Here is a 22,376-nt window from a genome sequence, read left to right as displayed (position 1 = left end):
TAGGTAAATATAAATACAAGTTCAGAAAACTACAATTTTGAATACAAAACTGTTTGATAACATTTAAGCACTTTGAATGACTTTTTGTCTAACGAAACCGTAATAAATCTAATAATATATCATATTTCATAATTGCCAAAATGCCTCATACTCCTCTTAACTTTTTTTCGGTGATTTTAGTTGAAAACTTGTTTGGTAGTTGTGTGTGCAAAGTGCCCATCCCACCAGCCACCGCCCACCACCCACCGAGTAGACCAACTGATGCGACATGTTGGCTTACCGCTAATTGTAAGTGAAATTAGCGGTTTTTGTTGTTGCTAATGAAAATTGTTTGAGCCGCGAACTTTGCATCGCTTACGGGGGCAGACGTCCTAAGCGATGGTAAAACTTTTCCCAAGAACCGAGAATGAGAAACGGATGTGCAGCGAGCGATTAATCGGATTTTGTGTAATTCCAATCAAAGTTTGACTCACGTTGTGCGCATAATTAAAAATTACTTTTCTTCACATCAGAGCTTTCATTGCATTTTCTTTTCGGGTTTTCCTCTATTTTTTAACAGACTATGTCGCCATATGCCCAGGCCACGCCCAGACATACCGCTTCCACTTTTTTCTCGCGCACTTTTGGCCAGATTCTCGTAACATCTTCGACGAGAAGTGAAATTAATGGCTTTTCTATTATTTTGCAGAAAGTTTCGAAGCGCATTTGACGTTGATTGCATTTTTTGCGCTTTCCAAGGACGAGCATTACGGGGAAGTGGCGGGGGGTAGAAGCTCCAAAATGGCTTCCACCAGCGGAATCACAGCTGCTGGCAAGCTTGATTAAAAATTTAGTTAGTGTGCGGGCGTATTAGTGTGTATCTATGTGAGTGCCGCCGATGCCAAAACCGGGCAATTTGCCTGTTTCTCATCCACGTATTCCCATTAACCGGCGGAGATAAACGGGGAGAGTTGTGGGCGGATTGGTTAAATGGGATTGGGGATTAGTGCCCAGAAATTGCAATCCACTCTCCATGGCGTGGTCCATCATAGCCGCATATGTTCCTGTGCGACTGTCTCTAGTTTATGGTTTGATTTATGTGGTCCAAGGTGCGGAGGATCATAAATCCCGATAAGAAATTCTTCAAATTGCTTTTGGCACAAATGCACTGCAGCCAACTGCGATGGAAAAATATGTGGCATAATCTAAGAATGAGTCTAGATGCGGTTGGATATTCAGTTTTAGTTTTTAGGTGCTAACTTGGGAAACTATAGGTAAACTAAGCAAATTGTATTTCAATCACTATTTGTTATGACAGAAACGTTTTTAATAAGTTATAAGTATATATTTATTACTTTCCTTCCCTTTCTGCTATAAGTAATACGTTCGTAAGTTTTGTTTAAGTTTTTTAAACATATTCTTTTATTCAAGCACTTCATTTCTCTTATCACACGATTGTACTATTTTACAGGCGTTATCTGATCTCTACAGCCTATTCAAAATAGCAAGCAGAATGAGGAAGGCAGGACTGGACAGACTTGCTCCCAAACTAAAAGTGTGAGAGCGGGTGAAAGCGTTAAGTTGCACAAAATGAACTTCCTTCCGGAGCTCTCTTCCTGTCGCGGCTGAATTGCCGACTTCCACTAGCCACTATCCGCCCAACACCCTCCTCTTTATTGCCGCACACACTCACTCACACACACGCACACTTATTTCTAAGCGTAACCGCCCACTTGGCTAGCAAAAGTTTTTCGGCGGCAATCCCAGACGGTCCGGTCGAAAACCTCAACGCCGCAAAGGAACCAACTAAAAGTGAGCCCAGGAAAACTTTAAGCTCACTTTATCCTTCACATACATATGTACATGTACATACATGCATACATATATAGAGTTGTCCGTCTCGTCGCCGTCGAACAATACAAATGGCTAGAAAGCGTTGCGGCCCAGACAGGATTCCAGGGCCAAAAACAACCAAACCAGTTAATTTCCAAATTGCGAACAGTACCAAAAAGTGCGACAGACCCCAGGGGAATGAGGCTATTGGACGGGGGGTAATGGATAAACTGTGTACGAGGTAGATTGGTGGGCAGTGGTCGAAAAATTAATGGCTTAGGAATGGTTGGCGTTCTTGACCGTGAGATAATAGGGGCAACATAGAAGAGACATCAGCTAAAAAGTCTAGGTTTAGACATTTTAAAATAAATGTTAAATAAGATCTGTCAACATATTGGGAAAGATAAAGATCGCAAATGTTATAATATCAATAATTATCTATTTAACAGCTCAACTTCCTCATCTTTTTGTAGCGAAGAATATACCATTTCTTATTTAAATTTGTATTAAATTATTTACTAATGATTCCTTTCGAAGGCAACCGTTTAAATCACGCTCCCATCTCTTGGACACTGTAATGGTTCAGTCTGATTTGAAGCACCGCAACTAGTTCAAAACTACACAACGCGGCTGCACCACAACACCACCACTGAACCATACAATTCGAAGTGCGCTGTGGAGCAGACCGACCGGTCTGGTTTTTGGGCCGGGAATCGCAATCCAAGGTGGAATCGGGAGGCGGCCTAGAAGGGGGAAGCACCGAATTGTGTAGGCCAAGAACAACAAAGGCAGATAGTAGATAGCCACAGAACTGGTCAGATGGACTGGCCAGAGTCGCAGTCGCAAAGAGCTGGAGTCAGTGCTCTAGCGTCATCATTGGCAAAGCATAAAACTTGTTTCTGTCTAAGCACGAAACTCGCCAGTGGCACCCAGCACCACCGTCCCACCGCCCCACCGATCCACCGCCCCACGCCCACAGCCCCTTTTAAAGGCCCGCTTGCAAGCCAGTCTGAAATATCTTCCGGCTTGCGTTGGCAACAAAAACAGAGACAGAGTCGCCAAAAGAGCCGAGTAGCAGCAGCGGTTTGCACTCAGTTCCGTCGACGGCTTGGGCAAGTTTTCCATTGTTAAAAGGTTTCCCAAACGAAAAAGAGGCAGCCCCTCTTCCCGCTCCCCGGGTTGCAACAAGCAACAACATTTTTCTTATTGTGGGACGTGCATTAATATTGTGATTTTCAAATTCCGAAATTCTCCAGTGGCGGATGAAATTGAAGGCGGCGAATATTGCAGTTTCGGAGGCTGTCTCTGATCTTTTGATGCTGTAGTGCCTGGACTATCATACATATATACTTGTTACTTAAATAGTGCAAGAAATATATTTCAACATTTTTTTGAAATAGCGATGGAACTTGTCAGCGGGTTATCTGTGTTGTCCGTGATGTAATACGTGTTGCGTGGTCCAAAGTGCGGAGTGCGGGGGTCCGCTCTGCGAAGTCAGGGGTCCGGAGTGCAGGAAGTTCATTGCCATGAGATCGACGGAGTCAGCTCTGGCTCAGATCAGTGGCCCACATAACAGTTTGACTGGCGTTCTCCACTTTAGCTCGCAGTCCCCATCCTAAGCCGCACCAGACCAACTTGAAAACACGCCCAAGCAAACACCCGTACTCCAAAAGAGACAGCCGGGGAGCAATTCATAATTAACATAATTGAGGAACCCGCCGTTGAATGTTTTTGTGCTTTGATGAGCAGAAAGCGGAGACTTGCTGATGCGGGAGGTGGAGCATGGAGCAGGGAGTAGGGAGCTGAAGATGCAGATGGAGATGGAGGGCTAGGGGCTCTTTACAGGCGCTTGGCAGAACAACGATGGATGACGACCCATAAAAATACAAGAGGCTCGCCGGAATCGTGGTAAAAGAAGCAGGGGGCTACCAGCCCGTAACCAAGCTACAAAACACGATGGCACAGGTGGGCAGCAGGCGGGGAGGTGGGGTTGGCGGCGTTGGGGTTGCTGGGATGTGAAAACGAAGCAATATGTAATTTCTACGCAAAAATGTTTTCTCGTGGCGGTGGGCGTGACCCAACAACAACAGCAACAACAAGAACGCGGAAGGAGAGCAGCGCGGCATTGACGTTGATGTACCTGCTACCTACAGTGTGGAGTGGGTTGGTAGAACTAAAGTAAGAGATGACAGACCTAAAATAGCTTCTTAACTTACAAAAAAACCCATACATAAATAAATCTTGTGTTCTTCGAGAGCACAAAAAATTACATAAATTTGGACCTAGGCTAAACTACAACATCCCATTATGCCAAAACAAAGAAATACTTTTCTGAACAAAAAAAGTTATAACACTCTGTAAGTTTATGCCACTTATCGAGTGCTGTCTGTACTGTCAAAGTTGACTTACACGCAGATGTTGTTTCAGCGATTTCAGTTGGGGCGAGGTGGCTTTTCCGGCGAAAGAAAGAATTCGGTGACCCGGGTTTGGCGGCTGCACCGGCCTTCGCCGGCTGATGACGTTGGAATGTGGCCACCAAGGCTTGGCTCTTCCTCTTCTTCGTCGGCTCTGCTGACGTCGCAGTTGCGTTTTGTTGTCTTCCCTGTTTTTCTCTCTTCTTTTTTTACCTCCAATGCCGGCTTAGTTGTTGCTTTTTGGCTTCTTCTCTCTGCTGACAAAGGTGATGGCAATTTGTTGTTGTTTGCTCTTCTTCGACTTCGCACCTCGCAAAGTGCCGTTATTCATTGACGAAGGGCAAAATCAAACACACACACACACACATATTCAAAGAGGAGAAGAGAAGGAGAAAAAACACAAACACAAAATATTTCAGCAATTCAATCATTCACATATGTACGTATGTATTTATATTTCTTTTTGTTGCTATTTAGCAATTATGCACGAATTATCTCACGGTCAACTGGTTTTTTTCGAACGATTTTTTTGTAGTATTTTATACGAGTCGAATTTCGCATTGATGGAAATGCAAATAAACGCGCAGCGAGAAGAGAACATTTTCCGGGCCCCAAAGCAAAAGGAAAAAGAAAATTCAAAACGGCACGCGACGCACGAACTTAATTATTTACTACGTGTGTGTGCGTGTTGTTGCACAACTACAAAAAAAAAACTCAAAAAGCAAACAACAACAATGATCCAATGTCAGAGTGCCACCCACACGAATTGAAAAGTCAAACGGACAAATTGAATTTCGGACTGCAATTTACGCTTTTAATTAAATCATTAAAAGGGGCCACAAAGATTACGATTACGCCATTACACAGCACACAGAAAAATCAAAGATCTCCATATGAAAAACATTATTTCAGATCAAGTTGATATTTCAATTTTTTGGTCATGAATGATTGCGAATCGAGATACATACAAATGTAGATTAAACTTTTGTTTACATGCATGCCACCATATATTTGTACATTTTTTTTTAGTCAAATTGAATCACATGGTATATTAATTAAGCGTTTGTCCGTGTAAAATCACCGAATTGAGCATGAATCCGCCCTCTTTTGCTCCCAGTGTAGCAGCAACAGTTGCACTGTTTGTGTATTGTGGCTCAAAAATGTAATTACGCACTCCAATTCAAATGCAATCGACAGCAAATTACATATTTGTAATGGTTTGCAATTGAACTGCTTTTAAAATTGAATAGCAATTAAATTGTTGCTTCGCAAACACGCACACACACAGTCCGAAATAAAACCAGACAAACCACTACACACACAGGCAAACACACAGACAACAACGCTGCTGCGCCGACGCAACTGCGCTGCAGAACTTCTCTTCCTCTTCTGCCTCTGTATCTTGATTTTGTTTTACCTTTGACTATTATCTATTTTAGCATAATTTCATTCACACACCAGCTTTTGTTTGCATTGAAATTAGCCGCGGTGGCTGTAGTGCTGTAATTAAACAATGCGGTATTTCGAAACACACGCTGAGAACGACCGACAACAACACCAACACAGACAGGAGCGCGCCCTTCTCGCACGCACACAATTTTATTATAACACGTAAACAACAACGCCGCAACGCCGACGCAACTTATTATCCCGGCAGCGACGCGTCCGCACACGTCCGCTCACGTTCGGTTCCGAAGAGAGAAGTTGTTGAAAACGTAAACAGAATCACTTGTTGCACTCTTTGGCGTTAGTGCGGCTACTGCTGGAAAATCCGCCCAAAAGTAAGGCAAGTTGTGGATATTCGCTTGGTCTGCGTACGGTAACACTTAGCGACTTCACTGTTAACCGCTAAGACATAAAGACTGTTAACCGATAACTGCAATGAGCATGTCTGTTAAGAGATATTTGAATCTCTGTTAATCACAACAAAAAACCATTGTATAAATTAAAATGATCATGAAACCACTTTACCCAAAATGAAAAATATCCTTGTATGTAACATAAGAAAGTATAACTAAATATAAATTTTTGCCTTGTGAATTATTTGTATACTTCTTGAAATTGTTCCGATCAAACAACTAATTCAATTTGAACAAGAAACTGTTTTTCGAAATAACAGTATCGGCTGCTGTTTGTGTACTAAAAAATACCGAACTGAGAGTGACCCGCTGTCGCCGCTTCGGGCCGAATGACAAAACGGGCTGAGCGAGAAAATGGCGTAGAAGTCGACGAAAATTTCATTCGTGTAAAAAACCTGGAAAACTTAGGACAACTTAGCTGGGATTCTAAAAGCATAATCAAGATACAAGCAGAGATGTTTCCCGGTGGAAACGGAAACGCCGATTTGGGTTACAACAAGCATGCCCACGTCCATGGACACGGACAACATGGCCATGGCCACAACCATAATCACAATCAGTTCCTGGCACAGCCCCCGCCGCCACCCCCTCATTTTGCAATGCCCCCGGGCGGGGGTCAGGGCATGGTGACGCCCCTGGTGGCCGCCGGCCTGCCGCTCGCCATGCAGGGTGGCGCCGGCATCGATTGGGCGCAGCTCGCCCAGCAATGGATTCACATGCGGGACGCTACTCCCGTGACCATGCCCCTGGCCCCGCCACCGCCCATCATCAGCAACGTGCGGGAGTACCACCAGCAGACGGTAGCCATGCCGGTGCCCAATGTGGTCAGGGCGGGATTTCCGCTTCTGGAGGAGCACGGCGAGGCCGATATGGACATGGACGATGAGAACGAGCGGGCACACGGCTCTGAGACGCCGCCACCGCCAGCTCCCATTGTTACGCAATCCCAATGGCTGGCGGGTGGCGAATTGCCTGGTCATGTCCTTGACGCCTCCAACGGAGCGGGTTAGTAGAGTATTTAAGAAGATAGCACACTAATCAGGTCACAAACTAAACCCCCCTCTTCGTTCCTTGCAGCTGTCACGCTGGGCAAGCAGCCTTGGGCCGGGTGGCAAACGCAGCCCGACAAATCGGGCAATCCCACGGCGCATATACCATCGCTGCTGAAGCTGAACGTCAGCAATCCCAATGAGCCGCAGCAACAGCTGCAGTTGCAGTTGCAAGCGCAGCAGCAGCAGCAGCAGCCACATGCGACAGCCCAGCCATCACATTCCCACCATCACCCAGCACCTCAGCCACATCCACATCCACATCCACACCACCACCTAACACCACACACACATCTGCCGCCACAGCACGCACAGCAATCGCAGCCGGAAAGCGGAAGCAGCGGGGCCAGCACCGAGATCGATGCCAACAAACGGAAAATGTTGCCAGCTTGGATAAGGTGAGTGTGCCACCTATACATGCAGTACACACACTTACAATCATTCATTCATCATTCATCTTTCAGAGAGGGCCTGGAGAAAATGGAGCGCGAAAAGCAGCGGCAACTAGAGCGCCAGCAGTCCTCCATTAGCACGCCAGATGATGAGGGCGACCATGTTAAGCAAGTATCAAGCCAAACACTAACCACACCTGGTAATCTATTGAACATCGCGAACGTGGTAAGTAAGGTCGAGGGCCAGCAGCGTGTTAACTGACTCTCAGGACGTACCGAAAAGTGCCGAATGTGTGGCACACATCTCACTCCAATTGGTTGCACACGAAACCACGACGAGACTGAATTAAACTGCAAACGATGTTTTGTCATTGAAAGCACACAAACCTTACAACAATTCGGACAGTAGGGCAGACTGCAGGCTTAAGTGCAGGCTGTCGATTAAACATTCCCTTGAAATGCAGGCTAGCGACAGCGAAGATTCCATTGACGTGCCTGGGGAGGCGCAGCAAATAGGTAATGAATTGATAAGTAAGGACGGCGATATCAGCAGCAGCGAAGAGCAGCCGGAGTTGGAGCAGCATGATGGAGCCATCGAAGCCGGTGATCGGGCATGCACGGCTACCGTAAACGATGTCAATGGTAAAAACTACGAAGAAAGACTTGCGGATCTGGTAGGCATCACCATTTTGACCCGGATGCTTGCTCAGCCAGGCGATGAAATCGAGTGTGTCTCAGAGGCGAAGGAACTGCGGAATTCTGGCGACACTGAATCCTGGCTGCTCTGCAGTTCGTTCACTCTTCACTAGAGTTTCATTCCCTGGCCACCGGCGGCACATCCAAAAACCCATTTCTGTATAGTTGCAAACAATCTATGAACACCCAATACCATACCCATCTGTAGATGCTTGTGGTGCGTCGGACACTAACCGAAATCCTGCTGGAAACCACAAACGAAGAGATTGCAGCCATTGCAGGCGAGACTCTAAAAGCACACCGTGCGAAAGGTACATTATGCATTACACCTAAGTTTATCCCAAAACCGATTTCTTCCAGCGATCGCGTGTGTGTGTGTGTGTGTAAGTAGTTATAGATCGTAAGATCGTAAGATCGTAAGGCGCGGATATATCGCGGACTATTGCCATTCGAAGATTCAATCGTAGCTTGGATGACCGGATGTTTCGGCCAAGCGATTGGATTGAACGGCCAGCGCGTTAGCAACCACTTTTAATGCTATGTCTATGTCTATGCTAATCCTTAAATGCCCATAATGAATTGATATATCGAACACCACACAAATACCAAATATGAAAACCAAATGAAATCACTTGCTGAATTTTTTAATCTTAATATATAATATATACCTATATATATATATGTATGTATGTGTAAATCAAAAGCGTCATCAGCCCAAGTGATTCGCAAAAGCGCCTTGTCCTCCATTACCGGCAACTTGGGTAAGTAACCAAATTCCAGTTTAGTTCGTACATATTCTTTGCACTATTTTTGTTCAGAGGTAGTCTGAGTTATGCTTGCTCCTGTCTTTCTATATGACCCCAACCCCAAAACCCCAAATCCTAATGACAAAACGAAAAATTAATGAATAAAAAAGTATTGGATATTCCTATGGCCGAGTCTTAACTTTCTATGCTTCTTGTAACTTTAAGCCACGGCCAAATGATTTCGAACCCCTCGGCGCAGTTTGGTCCTTGTAGCCCGCTTCTTGGCCCCTTCTCCTTGTCCTTCCATTTCCCAAACTTTTCCTTACAAATTCTTCCGAAGACATTGAAAATCAGTTTGAAATATACCAAAGTCTGCGCCCGATTCTACTACATTGAAGCCTAGTAGCAACAATTAGCACTTGACTGATTTGAATTATAGGTTTAGCAGCCTATGGCGATTCTTCCAGCGAAACCGAAGAAGATGAGGACGACGATGATGAGCGCCAAGCGGATGGCGCAAAGGATGCCGACAAAAGCGCGCAGCTAAGCGCGGAGGAGTTGAAGGTTTCTTGACATTGCGCCTAAAATCAAAACCATTTCTAATATTATTCAACTTTGCAGGCTCGCATAAGGCGCAGCAAACGATCCTTCGAGAGAGTCATTGACGACATTGAGGATCGAGTGGCCAAGCAAGAGCTGCTGGATGAGCAAACTCTGCTGCGACAACGCAAGCGGGAACTGGAGCGCTCCCTTGCTGGTGCTGGTGCTGGTGAGCATCGTCGACCGGTGGCCAATCCAGATCCGCCCAGTGAGTCGACCAGTCAAACCACCCAGGAAAAGCTTCAGCAATCGAATGGTATGAGAGCCCCAAGTAAATCCGAACCACTCCTATTAACACATTGCCATCCCTTAGGCAAACGACTCAGTCGCAAGGAACGGACCACCCGCTTCAGCGACAACAAGGACGGCAAAGGGCAGTCGCAGACCTTCGTGCAACAAGTGGTGGCGGCCGCTGCAGTGGCACCACTGGCAAGCCTCAGCAGCAGCAGCAGCACAAGTGGTCCACAAAAGCTGAAGCCCGTTCCCAATCCGGCCACCAATCTACTGCAGATGCCGGAGTCAGTGGCCACCATGCTGAGTGCGGCGGACAAGGCGCTGCACAAGGCCAACAAGTCGTCGCGCAAGTCCAAGAGCAAACGCCGCCACTCGTCCAGCTCGTCTTCGTCGAGCAGCAGTGGGAGCAGCTCCAGCAGCGACAGCGACGACAGTAGCAGCACCTCGAGCGGATCCAAAACTTCCGGCAGCCGGAGCAAGCGCGCCAGCCGCCATGGACACCGCAGCCACCACAGCAGCAGTCGGAGCAAATACGAGCGTCGCGATCGCGACAGAGAAAGAGAGCGGACGCGCGATCGGGACAGGGACCGGGAACGGGAACGGGAACGAGACCGTGATAGGGGTCATCGGCAACATCGCAGCCAGTTCAGTGGCGGCAGCAGTAGTGGAAGTCATCGCCAGAAACAGCGTCGACATCGCGAGTCCAGCCATTCAGGCGAAGATGCTGGCGGCAGCAGCAGCTACCACCGCTCCTCGCGGCAGAGCAGCAGCCGTAGCCACGAGCATGGCAGCAGCAGCAGCGGACGCAAGCGACACCGCACGAGATCCCGCTCCAAGTCGCGCAGCACTCACCACTCCAGCTCGAAGGCATACTCCTCCACTTCCGCGTCGCATCCGCGCAAGCGCCATTGAGAATTTGTCAACAGTTAGTTGTTAATATATAATTATATTATTTCTTCTGTTTAAGATGCTTTTTAGTAAACAGTTTTAATTCAGCCTAATAAATTACAAACTTCCAGAAAAATGTCGTTTTTTTTTAAGTGTTAGGTATACATTTTAAGTTGGATATACCATGAGAATGGGTATTAAGTCGCCCAGACGATTTGTGATGAATGAAATATTTTCCACAAGATTTTTTCAATTCAAACAAAACAAGTTTCCTTCCAAATTGTAGAAATGTTTAATTGTTAAACACTAAAATATTTCCATGTTCCATGTTCAAAGCTAATTTTCTAACTATTGCTTTTCGATATATGTTGCCCCTTTATTTTATTAATTATATTATATTTTTTTTAAATAAATACAAATAATAAGTAAATATATATAATATTTACTTAGGTCTTTCATTAGCAACTTACTTGCTCGTCAGTGTGGTGAATTTGTAAGAAATTGTTTATTGTGATAAATTGAACTTTTTAAAAAACTTCACCTAATTCCAAAAAAATTACTTGAGCAAAAACTTGAGCTTCTGTCAGTGACTGGATTTTTATTCAAATGTATCGATACCCGCTGCATGTAACGTTTCCCAGCACTGGTGCCATTCAAATTCAAACTTTGCTTGTAGGAATTGCATTCTATTATTAGGTTTTAAAAAATAAATTTGTCATATATATTTTTCATTGACTTTTTTCCCGTTTGTAGAAGTTCCAATAATTACCTTTTAACTGTTCTTGTACATATCCCAAGGATTAAAAATTAATTTGTACTATTTTTCCACATAGCTTTGTTTGTAGCTAGAAACTTAGCTACTTCCTATGCGAGAGCTGGCCACACTCGCGTCATGTCTTGGTTATCGATAATTCCCGCCACTTCTGAGCATTGAGTGTATTTTGCGAAATATTTGTTTACCAATTGAATATTTTGGTAATAAGAGCGCCCAGTGGAGTGGCAAGCGAGATGAGTGCCAGCAACAAAGGCGGTTACAAGACGCCGCGGAAGGAGAACCTCAAGTCCATTGAGAACCTCACGAATTCGGAGGAGGAATCCGAGGACTTAGACACGGCCCGGGTTGAGGACGCAGTGGAGTCCCAGACCAAGGTCACCAGTCGGCGTTCCACCCGACGGCCAAGTCCCACCAAAAAATACCAGGCCTACAAGCAGGAAACCAATGGGAAAGGGCAGGAGGAGCGAATTGTTGTGAATTATGTGGAACTGTCCGATGAACGGAGCAGTGAGGTGGAGGATGTGGAACAGGAAGAAAGTCTCGAGGAATCGGAGAATGCAGCTCGTCCCACTGCCAAGGATCTCCATCTACTGCAATCCGAATACAATGTGGCCGGCACCAGCATGTTTGGCTTCAATACGCCCAAGAAACGCGACGCCATGGCTCTGGCCGCCCTAAATGCCACGCCCTGCACGCCCAAGACACCGAAAACTCCGCGTCTGGGGCTCAAGACTCCGGATACGAAGCGCAAGAAGTCCACGGATCAGCCAAAGACTCCCGCCCATGTGCGCACCCAGGTCAAGAATCGTGGGTAGCCCTTTCCTTTCTCTGCTTTTTTGATTTTTTGCATTATGCATAAATTCAATTTCCATTTCAGAGATCGCGAAAATAGTGGCCGACTCAGATGAGGATTTTTCCGGAGACGAAAGCGACTTCCGGCCCAGTGACGAGGAATCCTCCTCCAGCAGCAGTAGCAGCGATGCAGGCAACTCCTCCGACAACGACGCCGCCGATGATGAGCCCAAGACGCCCTCTAAAGCTCGCCGTGCTATTGTTGTGCCCGTTCTGCCAAAGACTCCATCGGCTGCCCGCCTGCGACAATCGGCGAGGGCCAAAAAGTCGAATGAGTTTGTGCCCGAGAGCGATGGCTACTTTCACTCGCATGCCAGCAGCAAGATCCTCACTTCGGATCACACCTTGGATCGTTTGAAGAATCCTCGTCTGGCCGCCGATCGTGTGTTTAGTTTGCTGTCGGAAATCAAGCTGTCCACGGAGCATGAGGGATCTATTAATGCCATTATGGAGGAGTATCGTTCGTACTTTCCCAAGTGGATGTGCATTCTGAATGAGGGCTTCAATATACTCCTATATGGTTTGGGCTCCAAGCGCCAGCTGCTGCAGTCATTCCATCGCGAAGTTTTGCAGAAACAAACCGTACTGGTGGTGAATGGCTTCTTTCCCAGTCTGACCATCAAGGATATGCTGGATAGCATCACAAGCGATATATTGGATGCGGGCATTAGCCCGGCTAATCCACATGAAGCGGTCGATATGATCGAGGAGGAGTTCGCACTAATACCAGAAACACACTTGTTCCTCATCGTCCACAACCTGGATGGAGCCATGCTTCGCAACGTAAAGGCACAGGCGATTCTATCGCGGTTGGCGCGCGTTCCAAATATTCATCTGATGGCCTCCATTGATCATATAAACACCCCACTGCGTGAGTGCTTTGAGTTCTTTGTAGTGCGACAGCCAAACTAATTATTGTTTCCCCATTTGCAGTGTGGGACCAGGGAAAGCTGAGCAGCTTTAACTTCTCTTGGTGGGACTGCACAACAATGCTGCCATACACGAACGAAACTGCTTTCGAGAACTCGCTGCTGGTGCAGAATTCGGGTGAATTGGCCCTCTCCTCGATGCGCAGTGTCTTCTCATCGCTAACGACCAATTCGCGTGGCATTTACATGCTGATTGTTAAGTACCAATTGAAGAACAAGGGCAACGCCACATACCAGGGCATGCCGTTCAGGGACCTCTACTCGAGTTGTCGCGAAGCCTTCTTGGTCAGCTCTGATCTGGCTCTGCGTGCCCAGCTCACCGAGTTCCTCGACCACAAGCTGGTCAAGTCGAAGCGGAGCGTTGATGGTTCCGAACAGCTAACCATTCCCATTGATGGCGGACTGCTGCAGCAGTTTCTCGAGGAGCAGGAGAAGAAATGAGAGCCATCGACGTAATTTTAGAACATATTAATTTATTATCTAATATTGTTAAATACAATTACAATTTCGCTTTTAAAAATGTTGTGTTGCTGTCACTTGTCACTTGTATTGCCCATGAGTGCAGTGTTTTCGTTCATTGTTGTTTGTCAATTTCTACACATTTAGATTGGCATGCAAAAAATTTGTCGCTTTGCTAGATACACATTTTAGATGGCTAGTTTTGTCTTCACCCATTTCTGCTCTCCTGCAAGCAGAGAGCAATACAAAATGTAACACTGCAAGTGCTTCTCGACTGGGGGATGACCGCACTTGGGATTAAGATTGGGATTGGAGGCGGGCGAAATAAACAAAGCTAAGCATGCCAGAAATGATACAATTCGCTGCAGCGAGTCATCCCGTGCTCCCATCCATTCCAAAGGCTAATATCGGTTACCTATTACTATACAGACACGCACATACATTGATTAAAGCATTGGACTTGTAACTAGTTAATTGTGCACTCGAAACAAAAGGTAATTGCTGCGACTAAGGCTAGTTTATTTACACTTTCTTGATAGCAAATCACATGCGAAGTCAAACGGAAGTACACATACAATGGAAATCGTTCATAGTTTGCTCCTAATAATATTATTTTACTTTATTGCAAAAATTCTACCCTTTCCTGAATACCTGAATTGTACACACCAAGTTAGCGATCTGCATTTTTGCATATAAAAATGTCATTCCTCCTGCGTCGCATTTCTTTTGTTTATTAGTTAGATAATTGTTATCACGTTTACTTTACTCGTACTTCTAACTTTTAGCCTTCGTTTGTGGGAAAAGCGGAAATATTCTGAATCAATCAGAAGAGAAACCACCCCAGAGAATCTCCCCTTTTACAAAATGAATCGATGCAAGAGTGGTGTTGGTTTTTCACTTTTTATCTGCTTACTATACACAAATTGCTACTGCTTGCGTTTATTTCGACAATGTTTTGTTTGTTTTTGTAGTTTTGTACAACAAATTAATTACATTTTGCGCTTAACAAAGAGAAACAGGTGTCTGATTTTAAGATTTAGATACTTAAGAAATTTAGGGGCAATTGAAAAACAAAAGTTCAAGATATGAATTCAGCGATGAAACGAGAATAAAAGTATAGAACAGTAGACTCTGGTAAACAATAGATTTTTACATTCTCCTCAAATTCAAGGGGGAGTTCTTTAATTTTGGTGGGTGGTGGGTGCAATTAAACCGTGAATGCTCTGAAAAGTTCTCCGAGTTTACATATACACAATATATAAATCAACTTCATTATCATATCCGTATCATTACTCATTTACTCGTTACTCATTAGTCATACTCATCGAATATACATCACAATCAAAGTGTACGCTTTGTAATTATACGCAGTAATCGGTAATTATAATATGTAATAATAATAATAATAATAATAGTTACGCTTTCTCAGTGAATTTCTTTATTTCTTGCTGTATTTACGCCTTCGACTTTTTACTTTTAGTTTTTACTTTACTTTAAATTTAATTTATTTTACTTTCCGTTTTGTTTTTTATGCTCTTTTTTTGTTTGTATTATTAATTGTTTTTTTTTCTTTTTGTTTGTTTTGTTGTTTCTTGCTTTAATTGCTGCTTTTGTTTCAAGTTGTGTTTTGACTTAAGATTAAAATTAATTCATAATTATTACTCGTAAACATATTAATCATAGGTAATATTAAATCAACAAATAAAATACATTTAAAATCAAGTTTATCAAAGTGAATTAAATTACTTGAAATCGAAACAATAAACGGTACGGCTCGCTCTGCTTTTGCTTTTGCTCCTGCATTTGCATTATCTGTCTGCTTTTAATATAATCTATTGTGTTTGTAGTATTGCCGTATGCTTTCTTGAGGTTTTCCGCCAATCGATCCATCAAGTATCCATCAACATGCCTGCTGCAGCGACTGGAGTTCTGCTTTCTATTGCAAATGTTGTTGGATCGACTGTTGGTAGTAGTGGGTTCTTGTTGTTCTGGTTGTTTTTGCTGTTCTTGCTGTTTGTTGATTGTGGTTGGTGTACGATTTGCTTCTGCTGTTGTTATTGTAGTGGTTGCTGTAGTTGTTATTGTTGATAGTGGTGTGGTTGTTGCATTGTGGTTTCAGCTCATTTTTACGCGTTTCCTTGGTGGTCCAATTGGTGGGATTTGTTGTGTTGCGAGCGCACGAAATGCCTCCGCTATCAAATGTGAATGTGTTGTGATCATATTTTGCCAGCCAGAGGTTTCCATCACATCGGTGGCATGACTGTAAATGTGATAAAACATCGGTCGGTTAGCTAACTGATTCGAACAGATCAAAGGGAAACTCAATTAACAACTTACGTATTTATGAAATCTATCGTTTGTGCTTTCAATTGATCCGCACTGTGGAGATCAGCTAATATTAGTGTTTCGGCTGCTGTTTCTACAGAGAGATTGACGCACAGCGCCTCCTCGCACATCACTTTCAGCTTTTCGAGTGCATACTGCAATATTAATTATTATAATATCAATATTAATAAACCTTCTTTCTCTAGGGCGGTAATTTGAGGGGGAGGGGCACACTCACCTTATCAGCAGCCGCTAGGAGATCATCAGCCATTTTTTCTAGATTGGGCGCCTTGCCCGTGTATATGAATCGCAGCATTTCTTTAAGAACCTCATGATCCACATCGGTTATGGCGACACGATTCAGCTTTCGCTCCTCCATCTCATGCTCGAACATGGCCGCAAAGACATCGCTGCGCGCTGCAAGTACGTTAATTTATAATAATTAATATAAGTAAAAGAGTTAAATAGGTAAACAAGTATTTGCTGGTGTTCTGTTGTGGTATCTTACCTGCCAATATGGCCTTGTGCGCCTGGAACTCTCGACCGCCCACGGAGAGCGTGACGTCGCTGAACTTCTCGTTGTCGAAGAGGTTGCCAAGATCCTCGGACAGCTTGCACTCGGGCACTTTGAACTGCACGATATTGGATTGTCCGGAGATGTTCACGCTGTCCGCCACGACGCTGACCTCGCAGAAGATGGTCAGCTTGTCCTCCGGCAGCAGGCCGTTGGCCTCGTCCAGCAGGAAGTCGCGGCGAATGAACTTCTTGAAGCCCCAGTCCTTGCCCTGCACAAAACGATAAGCTCTGCGGGAGATGGATGGATAGCAATTTAGCAGAAGATCAATCGTTTGTTTACAGATCGCACATACCTTTGCGATTCCATTGCTTTGGTTTCCTCACGCTTGGCATTCAGTATGGAAAATTTGAACTTGGCTCTGACTTCTGATTTGTTACACGAAACTAACAGTAGGTATAAAGAAAGGTAATCCTTGCTCTCCTCATCGAGACCCTTGGGGTTAACCCGTAAACACCTGTGGCACAAAAACAAAACGATTAGCATCTTGTGGATCAGTAAGCTAAGATTAATGTACTCACCATTTTAGTTTGTCATTAGCACCGGCTGAGAATGTGGACGATTTGAGTACTTCACCCATTTCTTCCCGACAAAAACTAAAGTTATTTATGGTCCACATATAACTAAATTTAACCACTTTGACCTGCGGAACAAAAACAGATAGTTGAGTGGGGGATTAATTTAAATAAATACCCATGTACAAAGTGCCACAAACTTATCCGGTTTCCTTCACCTGAGCCACACAACACACACCTGTACCTGTGCCTGTGCACTCACAACGGAAATGCATTTACCGGCTTTACAACGATATGGATTCAGTTTACAATATTTGTGAAATCCGATCGGTTGGCTGCTGGCTCAGATGTTCGTTTGCAAATCCATAGGAATGCCAAAAAGCAAAAACACACAGATAGGGATGTGGAAACCTAATCCCATCGGGTGGATGGTTGGACTTACCTGCGTGTAACACCAGTTCTCGGCAACTGGCGTATTAACTTCCGGCAAGGGCGGCGAGGGTACACGGCTGACCGCCATCGTGCTACTGGATGCGTGCAGGTTCGAGGTGACTCTAGCTGTTTGGCTTGCCTGACATTCGTTCACCGGCAATCTGCAAGGAATTCGGAGGGGAAATGTTCGGTATTAGTTAGAATTCTTCAACTTATATAAACTACATGTTACATATTAAGATATTTCAAAGCAGATAACTTATTTTAGATTCATCTTGAAGAGTATAGAATGGGGGGTCACCTTGGCTCTTGTATGAGATCCATGATGCTGCGCTCGAATTCAACTTTGACGAAATTACTGTCGGAATTCGAGTGCCTGGCCAAAAGATTGAGCAGCTTCAACAGCAGCGAGTTCTCCAGCTTGCCGACCGTTGAAAAACACACACACACGAGTCACACAATATAGTTTATTCCGTTTATTAATTATTCTTTTAAGGATTTAGTTTTAGATTTTTGCTAATTAAAACGTTGGACGAGACACAGACGCATGGACAAGACGACGAAACGAAATGCGCCAAAAAGTGAAGCGTTCATAATGGCTGAAGAGCAATGGTTTGCAAAGCCCGTTATTCCGCACAGAAATCGCAGATTAACAGAGAACGATAGATCCAATACAGATAAAGATAAAGATAATGATAAGGTTAAAGCTTTTGAAGCTTTCCGATTGCATTCAGCTTCAGATTGTCAAACGAGCAGAAGCCGCAACAAAATCGAAATAGAATATAACGTTAACGTTAAAATATCACAAGGAAAACACAACCGTTGCGCAGGAGCAGCAGAGGAAAACTGACTGATGGACCCGGAAAATCTCGGCAGGCAGGAGGATTGAGGATTTAGGATTTAGGACTTAGGAGCGCTGCAGATGACAGCAAACAATGGACCAGGAAAATGTTGGCCAGGAGTGGAAAATTGACAAACAATGGGTCAGTCAGCCAGTCGCTGAGCCGAGGGTGAAGGTGAATGTAATTGTGAATGTGAATGTGAGTGTGAATGTGAGTGTGGACGTGAACGTGAGCTACTCACTCAACTCATAAAGGTGCAAACTGGTGAGTGGAGATAGAGATAGAGAGAGAGACAGAGAGAGGGGAGGTGGGGGAGGATGGGCAGAAGGATCTGCTGACGCACAATAGCAACAATAACACAGTCCTTTTTAGTGTGTGTGTGTGTTTTCAGTCGCGCAGATGCAGATGCAAGACGGCAAATGGCAGAGGAGGTCGCTTTCTTACACAGCAAGAAAAACATTACAATAAATATCACAACTAAATACCAACTAATTTTAAAGCCAAATTAGCCTAAACTGGTAAATGAAATTATTATAATATATAATATATATATAGGTTAATATGTAATATACTTTTTAGTTATAAATAAGAACCATTAAGACTTATAAGTATATGCTTGATATGCGATTCAAAACCATATTTGCTGGCAATCCTGGTGCAGCAAGCCATTTGCCTATTTTAAGGACATTCAATTAGGATTCATCGATCTGTGAATTTTCACTGTGCAGACGCAAGGCGTGTGGAAAAAGTCGGAAAAATCTGTGCAAGGCTGCGGCACACGAGCGATTTACAGCTCAGCTCAGCTCGACAAGGTTGAGATTTTCAAGGTGCTGCCCGTTTTCTGCGGCTGCTGGCGATTTGATGGCCATCATCAAATCCAGCTGAAGGACCTTCAATGGGCCTCGTGTGTGTGTAACTGTGTGCCAGTGTGTGTAACTGTGTGCGAGTGTGAGTGCGAGGTATGAGTGTGAGCCATCAAAAGGTTGACGCAGCTCGTCAAGGTGAACAAACCGTAGGCCGCGTTTTTAGCACTCAGTAAAGCCGCTTTATTCAATTTTTAGTGAGTGTGCCTTAATGTTAATGACATTGATTTGGCATTGGGGCCTCAAGCTCCCTCTCGCTCCCTCTCTTTCTCACTCACTTCTCTCTTCTCATTCACTCATTTTTTTTTTTTTGGAAACCAAGGGCCTCCAGAGCCAAACATTTTTGTTTCGCTATGACATTGAAAATCATTTGTTTGGCGCCACAAGGCGAATGACAAAATCACAGAAGTTTGGGCCACAGAAGGTGGAGCTTGGGAACGAGAAGAAGTAGTTAAGAACCTCATAATCGAATAAAGCTGGGCAAGGTGAAAAGTATGACTCATGGAAGACAAAATGTCTGCAAATAATGCAAATAGTAGTAGATAGTATTGTATTAAAGATGTTGTACACCGCAGTCTTTCTATTTCCTTCAAAATACACTGACCATCACCCTTTCAGAAACTGTAAACTATGGTTACTACCTCCGTTTGAGTGTAAATAAATGGAAATTGTTTGGCAAACACACACCTAGACGCAAATGCCACCAACTCCCGCCGTCATGCCATTCGGTTTGCTTACTTAGATGGCAAAAACCATTAGTTCTGCTGCAGACTAAACCCACCTAGCGTGTGAGTGTGGTCTAAAGGACACGAAAGATCTGAGGGCCACAAGGCCTCGACAAACAAACATCCGACAGCTGGGATGCGACGAATGCAGTTGGTCATGGATCGCACAGGAATCGAGAATTGAGAATCGAGGAAAGGTAGAACTCAGCTCCCCGGGGGATCTCCCATTTGTGTGTGCTCCTCGATCATCGTGGATGTGCATTTATGACAAATGGAGGCAGCGCACGCGTTAAAGCATTTAATAAATCGTTTTAGTTCGGGAAAGCGGGTTTTTCTTTTTGTTGACCAGCTGCTCGCTCGTTTGGGGGAAATAGTTTGAAAGAAAGACTGTGGCTTTTCACTAATAAAAATGATGGAAGAGTTATATAATTTGGCAGCGACTCGCTTTGGCGCTTTCCACACTTCCGGCAACTTTTCATTAGCATTTAAATGAAATTTGATAAAGGCAGCAACAACAAAAGGCAATAATAAACGAAACGAACAACAACAACAACAGTCGACACCGAACGAAAATGGTGAAAATTTTTCATTTTTTTTTACAACAAATTATCGCATGGCTTTTCACTTGGCGTTTTCACCAACAACAAAGGCTCCTTTCACTCGCCGCCTGAACTACAACAAAAACAACAACAACAGCAACAACAACAACAACAGAGTTGAGTGAAAAACGCTTTTCAGTTGTCGCCGTTGTTTTCGAGCCAAAAGGAAACGCTTTTCTTTGCTTTTCTTTTGGTTTTTACATAAATGCGGCGCCGTCGTTGCAAAAACACAGATGCAAAGATACAATTTTTTTTCTTCATTTTCATTTTTCAGTCGCCAGCCAACAGACCGAGGGTAGAAGAAGAAGCAGCGACGGCCACGGCGGCATCAATTTAATTTAAATAATGTGAACTTTCATGCCAATGAAAATGATTTCAAAAGAGAAACTCAACGCAGTCCAACTCCCAAAACAAACTCGACAACTTCACTTCCGCTACAAATGCAACAGAGGCAACACAAACGTTGTAAGCAACAACACTGGCAACATCTTGAACAACGTAAAACAACAATGATGACACCCACCCAACCAAAAAAAAGGGTTAACTTGGGCATAGGGAAATGCTAATGGTTTAGGGGAAGACTATTACCAAATAGAGATGGCTATGGAATCCCTTTTTATAGTGCTAAACTATGATAGTAAAGCATAGTACAATTTTACTAGAAATATAGGGGTTATATTCATGTAAAGTTTACTTTTTATATATTATATTATATTATATTTTATATTATATAATATTATAAAGCCAAGGGATCTAGCTAGATCATTGAGTGTTATATCTATAGTAACTATTAAATTCGCTAAATCTGTTAATCCCCCATTTCTTAGAGTGTGCCCGCCACCATTCACGACAACTCGCCACTCTTTCTCCCAATTTCCCCGTGGAGTGTCAACAGTTTGACGCATATTAATTTTAAAAACTCCCACGCTCAACATTTCTTTCATTTTTTTTTGTTCGTCGTTTTTGGTTCGGTTTTGTATGGGGGGCTTTTTTTCGCTTTGGTGGGGGGAGTAGTTTCGTTTTGGGTCTTTCACTCAAGACTCGGTCGTCGACGATTCGATGCGTCGTCCATTTGCCTTTGGAGTTACTTTGCAGTCGGCATTTCTGCGGAGGGAGAGAAAGCTTGGCGTCTCGCCCTGTCCCGCTCTAGCCGTGCAGCTATCACTCTCGCACTCGCATTTGCAGTTTTGCTTGCAGTTTTTCGTGAAAGTCGATTCGCAGTTGCTGTTGTTGTTGCTGTTGTTGCATTAGTAGTAGTAGTTGTTGTTATATAAAGCGTACGAAATCATGTAAGTGGAGTGAAATTTGCCTGCTGCTTATTTTTTTAACTGCCTTGTTTGGCCTATGCGATTGTTTTTCGCACTAATGAAAACAATTGAAAGTTGTGGAAAATTATGCTTCCATAATTATACCCTTAGCTGATTTGAACGACTTTTCCACAGCATTGCACCCATTGCTCACATTGATCCAATTAATGGATCAATAAACTTTGGAAAAAGGCGTTAGAAACACGAGTTGTTTGTTTTTGCTCAGCTCTGATCTCATTTCGAGAAATCTGCACCGAAAAGCCATTAAAGTCGCGTCCCATTTTCAACGCATAACTTTAATGCTGTTAATTTTTACATAACTGCTGTTGCTCGCTTACAGATTTCAAATGCTAATCAACGTGTGTCACACTTTTTGTGTGGCCCAAAAAAAAAAAAAAAAATAAATAAAAAAAACTAGGCCGACACAAACCAAAACGATTTTTGCTACATTTACTTGACACTTTTTTGTTTACTGTTTGTTTTGGGGAT

The 22,376-nt window shown here is 44.0% G+C and overlaps 4 protein-coding genes and 1 long non-coding RNA gene across 12 annotated transcripts in view; 3 read left to right on the top strand and 2 right to left on the bottom strand.

Moving 5' to 3' along the window:
- LOC6537377 (cadherin-87A) overlaps positions 1 to 5,936 on the bottom strand; it is a 56,702-nt gene extending 50,766 nt beyond the window's left edge. Inside the window, exons 1-2 of one of the 3 annotated variants that reach the window (XM_015192817.3) lie at positions 5,644 to 5,936; positions 4,222 to 4,527 (exon numbers count right to left, since the gene is read on the bottom strand). The gene's annotated coding sequence lies outside the window, so the exon portion shown is untranslated. The remainder of the gene's footprint in view (positions 1 to 4,221; positions 4,528 to 5,643) is intronic. The other 2 variants (XM_015192816.3, XM_002097897.4) reach the window with 2 other exon arrangements.
- A 473-nt stretch (positions 5,937 to 6,409) lies between these two features.
- On the top strand, positions 6,410 to 10,826 carry LOC6537372 (arginine/serine-rich protein PNISR). 3 transcript variants are annotated; one of them, XM_002097892.4, is made up of 9 exons: positions 6,414 to 7,090; positions 7,163 to 7,532; positions 7,599 to 7,752; positions 7,991 to 8,200; positions 8,431 to 8,533; positions 8,927 to 8,983; positions 9,408 to 9,532; positions 9,590 to 9,824; positions 9,882 to 10,826. In XM_002097892.4, the coding sequence occupies exons 1-9, from the start codon at positions 6,415 to 6,417 to the stop codon at positions 10,712 to 10,714; spliced, it is 2,763 nt and encodes a 920-aa protein (XP_002097928.2). In that variant the 5' UTR covers position 6,414; the 3' UTR covers positions 10,715 to 10,826. The 3 variants fall into 3 exon arrangements, with proteins under 3 accessions (XP_039232103.1, XP_015048301.2, XP_002097928.2); XM_015192815.3 differs by having other exon boundaries at positions 6,412 to 7,090; positions 9,590 to 10,826; XM_039376169.2 differs by lacking the exons at positions 9,590 to 9,824; positions 9,882 to 10,826 and having other exon boundaries at positions 6,410 to 7,090; positions 9,436 to 9,515.
- Positions 10,827 to 11,582: 756 nt separating this feature from the next.
- On the top strand, positions 11,583 to 13,766 carry LOC6537371 (origin recognition complex subunit 2). The gene is made up of 3 exons (XM_002097891.3): positions 11,583 to 12,272; positions 12,343 to 13,188; positions 13,251 to 13,766. The coding sequence occupies exons 1-3, from the start codon at positions 11,699 to 11,701 to the stop codon at positions 13,685 to 13,687; spliced, it is 1,857 nt and encodes a 618-aa protein (XP_002097927.1). The 5' UTR covers positions 11,583 to 11,698; the 3' UTR covers positions 13,688 to 13,766.
- Positions 13,767 to 14,591: 825 nt separating this feature from the next.
- Positions 14,592 to 22,376, bottom strand: part of LOC6537370 (protein roadkill) — a 60,279-nt gene continuing 52,494 nt past the window's right edge. For 3 of the 4 annotated variants that reach the window (XM_015192814.3, XM_039376346.2, XM_015192813.3), the window contains 7 exons: positions 17,562 to 17,712; positions 17,126 to 17,247; positions 16,900 to 17,061; positions 16,539 to 16,834; positions 16,269 to 16,447; positions 16,043 to 16,185; positions 14,592 to 15,965 (listed from right to left, as the gene is read on the bottom strand). In XM_015192814.3, the coding sequence (XP_015048300.1) occupies positions 15,821 to 15,965; positions 16,043 to 16,185; positions 16,269 to 16,447; positions 16,539 to 16,834; positions 16,900 to 17,061; positions 17,126 to 17,247; positions 17,562 to 17,639 (1,125 nt within the window). In that variant the 5' untranslated portion in view covers positions 17,640 to 17,712 and the 3' untranslated portion in view covers positions 14,592 to 15,820. Of the gene's footprint in view, positions 15,966 to 16,042; positions 16,186 to 16,268; positions 16,448 to 16,538; positions 16,835 to 16,899; positions 17,062 to 17,125; positions 17,248 to 17,561; positions 17,713 to 17,852; positions 18,095 to 22,376 lie in introns of those variants that run through there. The other variant, XM_002097890.4, reaches the window with a different exon arrangement.
- LOC120321960 lies at positions 18,224 to 22,307 on the top strand. Its single transcript, XR_005561692.1, has 2 exons — positions 18,224 to 18,567; positions 20,855 to 22,307. It is a non-coding gene; the product is annotated as an uncharacterized LOC120321960 (long non-coding RNA).

Source organism: Drosophila yakuba, chromosome 3R (assembly GCF_016746365.2).
Source record: "Drosophila yakuba strain Tai18E2 chromosome 3R, Prin_Dyak_Tai18E2_2.1, whole genome shotgun sequence".
Classification (NCBI taxonomy): Eukaryota; Metazoa; Arthropoda; class Insecta; order Diptera; family Drosophilidae; genus Drosophila; species Drosophila yakuba.
The sequence above is the reverse complement of the archived record's forward strand: the minus strand, read 5'-3'. Positions and strand labels throughout refer to the sequence as shown.